General features: G+C 39.3%; 1 protein-coding gene across 1 annotated transcript in view; it reads left to right on the top strand.

Moving 5' to 3' along the window:
* The window catches only part of Wnk3 (WNK lysine deficient protein kinase 3), a 135,275-nt gene that overhangs the window by 93,372 nt on the left and 29,481 nt on the right, over positions 1 to 12,422 (top strand). Inside the window, exons 16-18 of the mRNA XM_048336374.1 lie at positions 1,186 to 1,323; positions 2,727 to 3,667; positions 12,109 to 12,199. Of these exons, the coding sequence (XP_048192331.1) occupies positions 1,186 to 1,323; positions 2,727 to 3,667; positions 12,109 to 12,199 (1,170 nt within the window). The remainder of the gene's footprint in view (positions 1 to 1,185; positions 1,324 to 2,726; positions 3,668 to 12,108; positions 12,200 to 12,422) is intronic.

Below are 12,422 nucleotides of genomic sequence, written 5' to 3'. Positions count from 1 at the left end.
TGAGATCAGAGGATCAGGATTCAAAGCCAGGGATACAAAGCCAGACAGGGTAGCAAAGTCTATGATTCTTATCTCCAATTAACTACCAAAATAAAAACTGTGAGTGGGAGCTGTGGCTCAAGTTGTAGAATTCTACCCTTGAGCAAAAAAATGAAGCCTTGAGCAAAAAAAGCTTAAAGACAGTGCCTAGGCCCTGGCTTCAAGCCCTGTGACCAGCACCATATTTTTAAGTTGTGGGAAGGGTGAGGAAGCAAAAAAATAAAAAAAATTGTGTGGGAGTAATTGAACCAGATACTATTATTCTGAAATTTGGTTCAACTGTCTTAAGATGCCATGGTTTTTCTTGTCTTACTCCCCCCCTTCCCCCTCCTAGGGCTTGAACTCAGGGCCTGGGCCCTGTTCCTGAGCCTTTTTGTGCTCAAGGCTAGTGCTACTAGAGCTACAGCTCTACTTCTAGCTTTTTCTGAGTAGTTTATTGGAGGTAAGAGTCTCACAGACATTCCTTCCAGGGCTGGCTTCAAAGCTACCGGATTAGCTGGGATTATAGGCATGAGCCACCAGTGCCCAGCTTTTGCTTTATTTTTATATTATCATATAGTAAAACTGACTTTTTTCTTTTTTTGAAAAATGCTGCAAATTTTAATTGTTTTATTGTTTTATACCACCATAAATACCACTCAAGAACCACCATAATCAAAATGCAAAAGATGAGAAGTTTTAGTGGGAAACATTCTTTACCATTTGTTGAAAATGAGTGCCTTGGTTCTATATACTATTAATAGATATCTAGTGTTTACTTCTTTAGACTATTTTTCAGGGTTGGGAGATCTGTTTTTAATATTATAGTTTGAAATAGAGATACAGCATAAATTGGCTTTTTTTATCTAATTTCTTTAGTCAGTAAACAAATTAACCATTGCTAGGGTAATTTTTTGTTGGTCATGGGACTTCAATTCCTGGCCTGAGTACTGTTCTTGTTCAAGGCTAGCACTCTACCACTTTGAGCCACAGCTCCACTTCCAGTTTTCTGGTGGTTAATTGGAGAGAAGAGTCTCCCCGACTTTCCTTGCCCAGAGTGGCTTTGAACCATGATACTCAGATTGCAGCCTCCTGAATAACTAGGATTACAGGCATGAGCCACCAGTGCCCTACAGAATATTAATATTTTGCTAATTCTTTCTGCAGATGAAGCTGCTCCTCAATCATCCCCAGTTGGTCGATGGCGATTCTGTATCAACCAAACAATAAGAAACCGTGAGGCTCAGTCTCCTCCTTCTCTCCAGCCTTCTGTGGCTATGGTTCCTGGGCTACATCCACTTCCTAGTAAGTTTTTATTCTCTACCAGTTTTGTCCAGAATTGGAAGATATAGGTGTAGAATATATACTGGTTTTTTATGCCAGTCCTGGGGCTTAAACTCAGGGTCTGGTCACTGTCGCTGAGCTTTTTTGCTCAAGGCCAGTGCTCTACTACTTGAGACATAGCTCTACTTTCAGCTTTTTTGGTGCTTATTTGGAGATGAGTGTTTCATGGATTTTCCTGCCCTGGCTGGCTTTGAACCGTGATCCTCAGATCCCAGCCTTCTGAGTATCTGAGATTACAGGCATGAGCCACCAGTGCCCAACTTATACCACATTTTTAAATTGATAATATAAAGGTGATGTACAGAGGGGTTAAGTTACCTAAATCACGTAAAAAATAATTTCTTTTTGGACAATGTCACCCCTTCCCTTCCCTTGCTTTCTCCCAGTTTTCCTTCCCATCCCTATCTATAAGTTGTATAGTTCATTTTCAACATAATGTTCAGTGAGTACCATTGCTGCATTTGTTCAACTTATATTTTGCCAGTCTTGGGGCTTGAACTCATGGCCTGGGCACTCTCCCCTGAGCTTTTTTTGCTCAAGGCTAGCACTCTACTGCTTGAGCCACAGTGCCACTTCTGGCTGTTTCTGTTTATGTGGTACTGAGGAATTGACTCAGAGCTTCATGCATGCTAGGCAAGTACTCTATTACTAAGCCATTTTGTCAGCCCTTGTTTACCCTTTGTCCCTCCATTTTGCTGCCACAGAAATATAAATGAACAAACAGAACAAAGAGGAAAGAAAACAAAAACAGTAAAAAAAGGAAAAACTTGTTTTCATTTGCTAGAGTTCATTTTATACCATATTTTAACTTGTTTTATGTGTATGACAGTTTTCATAAGAATTTTGAAGACAATATTACTGTACAAGGCCAGCAGTATTTATTGAATTCCTACAAAGATAGAAAATGCTTTTCCTTGACTGAATACTGTGTTTTGGATTTTTAAAATTCTTGTTGTAGTGTTGTTTTTTGTCAATTGTGAGGCCTGAACTCCGGGCCTGGGTGCTGACCTGGAGCTCTTTTGATCAAGGCTAGCACTCTACCACTTTGAGCCACAGTGTCACTTCCAGTTTTTGAGTGGTTAATTAGAGATAAAAGTCTTATGGGAAAAAAAGTCTTATGGGGACTTTTCTACCCAGGCTGACTTCAAACCGTAGTCTTCAGAGGTGAGACTCCTAAGTAGCTAGGATTACAGGCGTGAGCCACCAGGCCCAGCTTACTATAATGTTTTGGGTCTTACTTAAAAGTGTGTTCTCATACTGACTTTCATTTATATCAAGCTTTCCCTGTCTTTTTGAATTTGGATACTAGTCCATGGTTTGCATTCATCAGTTAATACTTAGCTATTCCTTTGTTATTGTCCCAGGTTCAAGAAACACAAGTAACAAGGAAATATCAAAGGACACACTCTTCTCTATAGAAAGTAATTCATGCCAACATGCAATTTTCACCTCCAATGTAGATCACAAGGATGTGGTTGATGGTAAGATTTCTGAATGCGCTAGTGTCGAAACTCAAGAGCCATCTATGCTTTATCCAGTGGAAGATAACAGGCAGATAATGGCTCCAGTTCCTAGTAGTCCCAATTATTCTGCTACTTCGGCATGCACAGTTCCACTTGAATGTAAGGGACTTGTCAGCCAAGCAGGCATGTTCATACCTGTGTATCCATGTCACCAAACTGCCAACCAGCCTGATATGCTTATGTCTCATCCTGGTGAATCAACTCCGGTTGCTGGTAATACTCTTCCGACTTTGGCATTTGTGTCTGATCGAACTCTGCAGTCCTTATCAGTACAGAAGTCAACTATGGATGCAGAGTTTATTTCCCAAGAAGGAGACACAACAGTGAACATTGATAAAAGTTCTCCTAAGGCAGTCATTCCCACTCAGACCCCTGGTCTTGAACCGACTACTCTACCCACTGCTGTCCTGGAATCAGATGGGGAAAGACCTCCAAAAATGGAGTTTTCAGACAACCGAATCAAAACACTGGATGAAAAATTAAGAAACTTGCTCTATCAGGAGCACAGCATCTCTAGTATCTATCCAGAGAGTCAGAAGGATACCCAAAGCATAGACTCTCCATTTTCTTCCTCTGCTGAAGATACACTGTCCTGTCCGATGCCAGAAGTCATAGCTATCAGCCACTGTGGAATTCAAGATAGCCCTGCACAATCCCCTGTCTTGCAACAGACAGGCCCTAAGATTCTGTCCAATGCAGCTGCAAGTCAGCCTGCTAACATGTCAGTGTTCAAAAGGGACCTGAATGTGATTACTTCTGTACCAGGTGAATTGTGTTTACATGTAAGTATCATTCCTTCTAATCCTTATTCTCCACTTATGATTTTTAAAGAAGTATCTTCTTTCCTAAAATTTTGAAATGAAATTATTTTATTTTTTTGTTTTTGTTTTTTTTTTTTGCCAGTCCTGGGGCTTGAACTCAGGGCCTGAGCACTGTCCCTGGCTTCTTTTTGCTCAAGGCTAGCACTCTGCCACTTGAGCCACAGCACCTCTTCTGGCTTTTTCTAAATATGTGGTGCTTAGGAATCAAACCCAGGGCTTCATGTATATGAGGCAAGCACTTTGCCACTAGGCCATATTCCCAGCCATGAAATTGTTTATGTCATGGAATTCTAAAGTCACAGAAGGCCCTGCCTTAGGATATACTTACTCAGAACTTCTCAGTAGAAATGGCAGATCTATCCTGGATCTCAGAGAGCCCTCTGGTGAATGAGCTTGGTACTTTCAAATAATGTCTATTTGTGTGTGTGTGTGTTTTGTTTTGTTTAGTTTAGTTTTGTTTGTTTGTATGCCAGTCCTGGGGCTTGAACTCAGGGCCTGGGCACTTTCTCTGAACCTCTTTTGTACTCAAGGCTGGTGGTCCACTATGTGAGACATAGCGCTACTTCTGAGTATTTCTGACTTTTCTGCCTTGGCTGGCTTCAAACCGTGATCCTCAAATGCAGCCTCTTGAGTAGCTGGGTGTGGCATCTGGTTTCTATTAACTACAGAATAGCAATTGACTTATAGATTGTGTAGGAGATAGATTTCTATTTAAGAGGAAACTGTTTCTTCATGAATATTTTTGTTGTGCCAAGTCGCAAGACCACCCCCAAGAAGACCACCAAGATTCAGACACTCCGAAATGCAAAAGCAAGGCAAGGCAAGGCTTTATTTAACGAGCTGCCAACTCGGGCCTCGTCCTACCCACCGAGCGGAGGTTAGGAGGAAGCCTCGAGCTGTGATTACACAGGGCTTATAAAGGCAAAGAACAAGGTTACAACAATCAGCTGTGCAAGCAAGATTAGAACACAGGTACAAATCTGATTGGCTCAGGGTTCGATTCTAAAATGGGGTTCACGTGGTGGGGCCTGACTTCAAAGTCTGGCACCTCAATTTTATACTATTAATTTAATTATATCTTAGGGAATTCATTTATTTAAACAAAAAGGAAGTAAAAATCATATATAGTTCTATGGCTTTTTTCCCCCCAGATAATGCAAGTTAACTTAATGTGTATTTCTCTGAAGTCCTTGAGATTAGAAGTGTTTTGAATTATGGAGCTTTTCAAATTTTAGAATATTTGTAAATACATAATGAGATAGCTTGGGGATGGGACTCAAATCTAAATATAAAATTTGTTTATGTTTCATAGACTTATACACAGAGCTTGAGGACAGTTTTCTATAATGTTTTTAGTGCATCTAGGTTTTAACTGCAACCCCATTACATGAGACCATATGTGGAATTTTCTATTTGTGCCATTATGTTAGTTTCAGATTCTAGATATTGAGATTAGGGATGCTCTCCTCTGCCCGGCTGCCCTCCCTGCCCTCCCCCCGCCCCAATGTATTAACTTAAATCCCTCTTTCTTTACTTTCTTTTCTCTTTTTTGCCAGTCCTGGGGCTTGAACTCAGGGTCTAGGCACTGTCCCTGAGCTGCTTTTGCTCAAGGCTAGCACTCTACCTCTTGAGCCACAGTGCCACTTCTGGTTTTTTCTGTTTATGTGGTACTGAGAAATTGAACCTAGGGCTTCATGAATGCTAGACAAGCACTGCTGAGCCACCTTCCCAGCCCTCTTATTTTTCTTGTCAAAGATTGAACTTCATGTCTCATGTAAGCACTCTACTACTAAGCAATGCCCCAAAACCCAAGTTCCCTTTTTTGTTTGTTTTTTGCCAGTCCTGGGGCTTGAACTCAGGGCCTGAGCACTGTCCCTGGTTTCTTTTTTGCTCAAAGTTAGCACTCTACCTCTTGAGCCACAACACCACTTCCGGGTTTTCTATATACACGGTGCTGAGAAATCAAACCCAGGGCTTCATGTATATGAGGCGAGCACTTTACCACTAGGTCATATTCCCAGCCCCCCAAGTTCCCTTTTCTACCCCTTCAAATTACAAATATAACCTCTAGTAATTTGGTGCTTAATTCTTCTTGACTTTTGGGGAGTACAGTACTGGAGTTTGAACTCAGGGCCACAAACTTACTCTACCACTTGAGCCATACCTTCTACTCTCTGTTGCATTAGACTTAATTTTTCAGGTAGGGCTTCACATTTTTTGCCTGAGCAGGGCTCAGACCATGATCCTCCTACTTATTATGGCCTCTTGTGTATATGTGCTGACAGATATGCATGACTACACTGGGCTTACAGATTAAGATTGGGTCTTACTTTTTTTTGTCAGGCTGGCCTCAAACCATGGTCCTTCTGATCACCTCCTAAGTAGCTGGGATTATACATGTGAGCCAGTGCATCTACACATCTCTTATACATATCTATTTCCATACATAGCACAATCTTCATTTAAAAAAACTGTCCTATATGCATATTCTACAAGCTTTTCATTTTACCGTATATCATAAACATCTTTCTTTTTTTTAATTTTTTTTTTTGCCAGTCCTGTGCCTTGGACTCAGGGCCTGAGCACTGTCCCTGGCTTCTTTTTGCTCAAGGCTAGCACTCTGCCACTTGAGCCACAGCTCCACTTCTGGCCATTTTCTATGTATGTGGTGCTTGGGAATCGAACCCAGGGCTTCATTTATACGAGGCAAGCGCTCTTGCCACTAGGCCATATTCCCAGCCCAACATCTTTCTTTTTATTTACATTTATTTAAATAGTTGTACAAAGGGGTTTTAATTCCACAAAGTAGATTATGAATACAGTGCATCTTGATCAATGTTGCCCCTTCCATTGTTCTCCTCCATCGTTCCTTATCACCCATACCGTCATGTTATGGACATCTTTCTAAATCTTCACCACTGTATTTTTTTGTCCTTGTTACTATAGAAGGAATATATCCTTGTGCATAAAGTGAAAACTATAATGTCCCCAAACTTATAGATATATTGCTAAATATAGCTAGACATAGTTTTAATTTTAATATCATATCCATCAACATAATTATTTGTATATTTTATATAGAAATTGATTCATGTTATATTTATCTAATATACTTCTTTAAACATGTATGCTATTCTGATTTTTTTAATAACTAATGGGTATATCTATTCACACATTTACACATAAATTCACTTTATTTGACACTTACATAATTATTCTTTGAATAGATAATCAAAAATTGAAATTTTAGAACCAAGCTATAAGCTGAAAATGAATGCAGAAGAACAAATTTAAAGTAACTGTTATGTTACTCCCTCCCACTCTGAACACTGATAAGATCCAGGTTCTAAATTTTGCAGTTATTGCTAGTAGCAACTTGCAAGTAATATATTTACTAGTCCATTTCTTGATTTAGTAATCTTTAAGTAATTCCTATTGGCTAGTTACTATAGAGGGTAAGGAAATTATTTTTATTTTTCCTTCTACTTGCCTTGCCTGTATACCTCTCAACTTTTGCCTACCAAGTCCTGGCACCACTGATAGCTACTACCTTAACTACTGAGAAAAAAAACTTTTAGAAGAAAGCTGTTCTTATGATGACCTATCAGTTCTCTAATCCATTTGTCCATGCATGCATTAATCCATTCAGTAGGGTGGAGCCCTCATGATCTAATCATCTCTTGTTGTTTGTTTTTTGGTTGTTTTTTTTGCCAGTCCGATGGCTTGAACTCAGGGCCTGAGCACTGTCCCTGAGCTTCTTTTGTTCAAAGTTAGCACTCTACCACTTGAGCCGTAGCTTCTGCCTTTTTCTGTTTATGTGGTACTACAGACTCAAACCCAGGGCTTCATGCATGCTAGGCAGGCACTCTACCACTAAGCCACATTCCCAGCCCTCTAATCATCTTTTAGAGATTCTACCTGTTTCTGCCCCTCAGTACTTCACCAGGAGAATTAAATGTCAACATAAAGTTGGATGGCAACATTGAAGACATGGAAAATTGTATTTTTCGTTTCTCATGGCTAATGCATAGAAATCAAATTGAAGGGTTGGAGACTTGGCTCAGTTGGTAGCACTAGTCAGTGAGGAAAAGTGTCAGGTACTCAGTTCAAGTCCTGGTGTCAAACTAGATAAAAAAGACAAGAAATCAAACTTGATTTTTATGTGGTATGGTTCTATTCTTCAGAGTTTTTTTTTTTTTATGTCAGTGCTGGGGCTTGAACTCAGGGCTTAGGTGCTGTTTCTGAGCTTCTTTTGCTCAAGGCTAACATTCTCCCACTTGAACTACAGCTCCACTCCAGCCTGGGCTGGCTTCAAACCACAATCCTCAGATCTCAGCCTCCTAAGTAGGATAACAGTTGTAAGCCACTAGTGCCTGACTATTCTTCAATTTTCCTGAGTTTATCAGTTATAGTTTTTATTTTGTATATTCTCTATATGAAATGCTTTGTTATCTGTGACTATGCCGTTTTATTCATTTCCTGTTTTTCTTGTCTGTTAATTTTTCATATCATGATTTTCACTTCTTTATCCTTCTGAAATTTTTGTAAATACAATATATCTTTTCTTTGCCAGTCTTGGGGCTTGGACTCAGGGCCTGAGCACTGTCCCTGGCATCTTTTTGCTCAAGGCTAGCACTCTACCTCTTGAGTCACAGCACCACTTCTAGCTTTTTCTCCTTATGTGGTACTGAGGAATCAAGCCCAGAGCTTTATGAATGCTAGGCAAGCACTCTACCACTAAGCCACATTCCCAGCCCCCTCCCCTTTTTTGGTGGTTAATTGGAAATAAATGTGCCATGGACTTATCTGCCTTGGCTGGCTTCGAATCACAATTCTCAGACCTCAGCCTCCTGAAGAGCTAGGATTACAGGTGTGAGCCACTGTTTCCCAATTTATATTGTGTTTGCAAGATCCTATTCAGTCATTTTTGCATAAATGATTATTTTTAAAATTTCTAGTAATTTAGTTCATTTGTTTTCCTATGATTCAGTAAATTCATGTTTCAACAACAGGGATATGGGGTTGGGAATATGGCCTAGTGGCAAGAGTGCTTGTCTCATATGCATGAAGCCCTGGGTTCGATTCTCCAGCACCACATATATAGAAAATGGCTAGAAGTGGTGCTGTGGCTCAAGTTGGCCGAGTGCTAGCCTTGAGCAAAAGGAAGCTAGGGACAGTGCTCAGGCCCTGAGTTCAAGGCCCACGACTGGCAAAAAAAAAAAAAATCAACAACAGGGATATATTCTGATAGATGTATTGTTGGACTTTTCATTTTGTGAACATCATAGAGGATGCTTGAACAAATCTAAATGGTATCACTTAATATAGAACAAGCCTGTCTGACATAACTTATTGCTCCTAAGCTACAAATCTATATAAAATACCACTGTCTATATACTAAGACAACTGTAACACAATAATAAATATTTGTGTGCATAAAGTAGGAAAAGGTACAGTCAAAATATTAAGCAAAAAATATTAAGCAACAGGAATTTTTCTGCTTTCATTATAATGTTAAAAGACCACAATTGTATATGAAATGTATTGTTGAATAAAATGTTTATTTACAGTGCCTGACAGCATAGTCAGACATCTTTCTCTGTGCTATTAATACTTTGTATTCTTTGGCTATTTCTGTGAGTTTTGTGTGTGTTTTTCTTTGTCCTTTTTGTTGTTGTTGTTGTTGTTGTTGTTGTTGTTGTCGTCGTCATCGTTGTTGTTGTTCATGAGGCTATTCTGCATCTAGGCACAGTTCCTCAGCTCTTTTGCTCAAGGCCAGCAGTCTACCACTTTGAGTCACAGCTTCATTTCTGCTCTTTTAGTTGGAGATAAGATTCTCATAGACTTTTCTGCATAGTCTAGCTTTGAATCATGATTTGAATCAGATCTCAGGCTTCTGCATAGCTAGGATTATAGGCGTGAGCTAATTTGATCCAGCCCCTTTCTCTTTTCTTGTGTCAGTGTGGGGTCTTGGACTCAGGGCACTCCATTTTTCTTTAGCTCTTTTGCTCATGGCTGGTGCTCTACCACCTGAACCATACCTCCGTTCCAGTTTTTACTGGTTAATCGGAGATAAGAGTCAGATTTGGGGCTAGGAATATGGCCTAGTGGTAAAGTGCTCCTCTCGTATACATGAAGCCCTGGGTTCGATTCCTCAGCACCACATCTATAGAAAAAGCCAGAAGTGGCACTGTGGCTCAAGTGGTAGAGTACTAGCCTTGAGCAAAAAGAAGCCAGGGACAGTGCTCAGGCCCTGAGTTCAAGCCCCACGACTGGCAACAAAAAGAAAATCAAACAAAAAAAGAGTCAGATTTGTCTCCCTGGAATGGCTTCAAATCTCTATTCCCATATCTCAGCCTCCTGAATAACTAGGATTAACAGGTGTGAGTCACTGGCACCTGGCTAGTATATCTTACATTGTTGGGTTTCTATAACTGTTGGGTGCTTTTTAAAGTATGTTCACTGTTTTTCCCTAACAAAAATTTTTGTTCATCTGTCTCTTAAGTACAATTAATTAATTAGTTAATTAATTAATTAATTAATGCAGCCTCCCTTTCATTATTGTGAGAAAGGCATGGAACATGCTTTCTGGAACTCTGTGTTGCAACCATCCTTAATCCTAGAGGATGGCTCAGTAAAGTGAGGAGGGCTCACCATTCTTCTTGGATATTTTTTACTTCCCTCATTGCCCTGTCTCTTGGCCTTAAACCATTCTTTTTACTCTTGTTGGGGACAAGGAGAGTTACTCTGCTACTGTTTGTAGCATTTGAAAAACAGATTCTAAATATGTCATGGTCTACTTTTTATTCCTTCAACCTTATATAATTATGTCTAAATCCATTTTTTCCTATTATGTCTAAGGATGTGGATTGATAAGAAAGCTACAATTTAAATATGCTATCCTGACTACTTACTACATATTTTAACCCCCTAAACCAATGTAAGTTGTGAGATACTTCATTTTTTCTCATTGAAATCATGGGTTCTTTTTTTTTCCCCCCATGCTGGGGCTTGAACTCAGGGCCTGAGCACTGTCCCTGGCTTCTTTTTGCTCAAGTCTAGCACTCTACCACTTGAGCCACAGCACGACTTCTGGCCTTTTCTATATATGTGGTGCTAAGGAATTGAACCCAGGGCTTCATGCATGTGTGGCAAGCACTCTACCACTAGGCCATATTCCTAGCCCCTGAAATAGTATTTTTATTTATCCAAAATAGGACTTCAGAAACTAGAAGCTGATTGCTCCAAATTTTACTTTTTCTTTTCTTTTCTTTTTCTTTGATACCTCTACTGGGACTTGAACTCCGGGCATTGAGCTGTCACATGGCTTTCTTGCTCACAGCTGACACATTACCACTTGAGCCTTGTTCCATTCTGGCATTTTGCTGGTTAATTGGGGATGCGGTCTCATGAAATTTTCTGCCCTGGCTGGCATCAAACCTTGATTCTCAGATCTTATCCTCCTGAGTACCTAGAAGTACAGGTGCATGCCACTGCTACCCAACCATAATTTTATTTTGACTTCTCTTCTGCCTTAAGTGTTTACCCAAGACAGTATGCCAGACAAATGCTAAATCCCATTCTTTGTACTTTTAATCATTTTGATTAGTAGTGACTATTCTAATGTTTCCAAAAGTATTTGTGATTCTGTGTTTTAACTTTTTATATTAATTATTATAGAGAATTTACCTTTCCTTCTTTGGGAGTGTAAGAGTTTGCTAGCCAAGCACACCCTATAACACTTGATCCATGCCACCAGCCCCAAAATACATCTTTAAAGCATCAATTAGATATAATTGTTTAATCCTGCCTTTTATTCAGGGAACATTGTAGATGACAAGAAGGGAAGAGCGGTTTTCTAGCTGGTATGGCCTGATGTATAACATTTTAGAGCATGATAAAATATTTCATTACAATGTAAATTTTTCTGTAAGAAATTTCTTAATACTTTTTCTCCTAATGCATTTTAAGTCCATAAAATGCCTTGTATTTCCAGATTGTTATGTTTCAGTCATAATTTTCTTATGTAGCATAATAAACAGTTCATTGTAATCCCATGGGATTTTAGTAACCTTTTAAAGTTAATTGGTACATGTAAAGGGAGTCATTTTTACTGTAGTTTTCAGTTTTCAAAGCTGACATATGAAAATATATTGTGACATGGAATATTAATATTATCTTTTATTCATCTAAAGACCAAATAATATTTTTAAAGAAATGGAAAAATCCAGAATTCCTACATATTACTTCAGCTTTCATGTAATATGGTACTAGTAATGCAACTGTACATCTATTTTTGATTAATGATTAGTTCATAGAAGAAACTCTAGTACCAAAAGAATTGTCAGCCTTACCTACATTATTACCACTTTAGCTTTTCTCTCTCTTTTTGTCTCCATTAGGAGATGTCCCCAGATGCTTCACTTCCAGGGGATCCTGAGGCCTATCCTGCTGCTGTGTCAAGCGATGGAGCCATTCATCTGCAGACAGGAGGTGGATATTTTGGCCTAAGCTTTACTTGTCCTAGTCTCAAAAATCCTATTAGCAAGAAATCCTGGACTCGCAAATTAAAAAGCTGGGCATACAGGCTACGGCAGTCAACCAGCTTTTTCAAGAGATCAAAAGTCCGTCAAGGTAGTGTGCTTACAGTCAGGGACATAGACTAGGTAACATCATTTTTCATTTACTTATTTTTTTTTGTTCATACACAAACAAA

This window comes from Perognathus longimembris, chromosome 28 (genome assembly GCF_023159225.1).
Source record: "Perognathus longimembris pacificus isolate PPM17 chromosome 28, ASM2315922v1, whole genome shotgun sequence".
Classification (NCBI taxonomy): Eukaryota; Metazoa; Chordata; class Mammalia; order Rodentia; family Heteromyidae; genus Perognathus; species Perognathus longimembris.
Note: the sequence above shows the minus strand (reverse complement) of the source record. Positions and strands in the feature narration are given on the sequence as shown.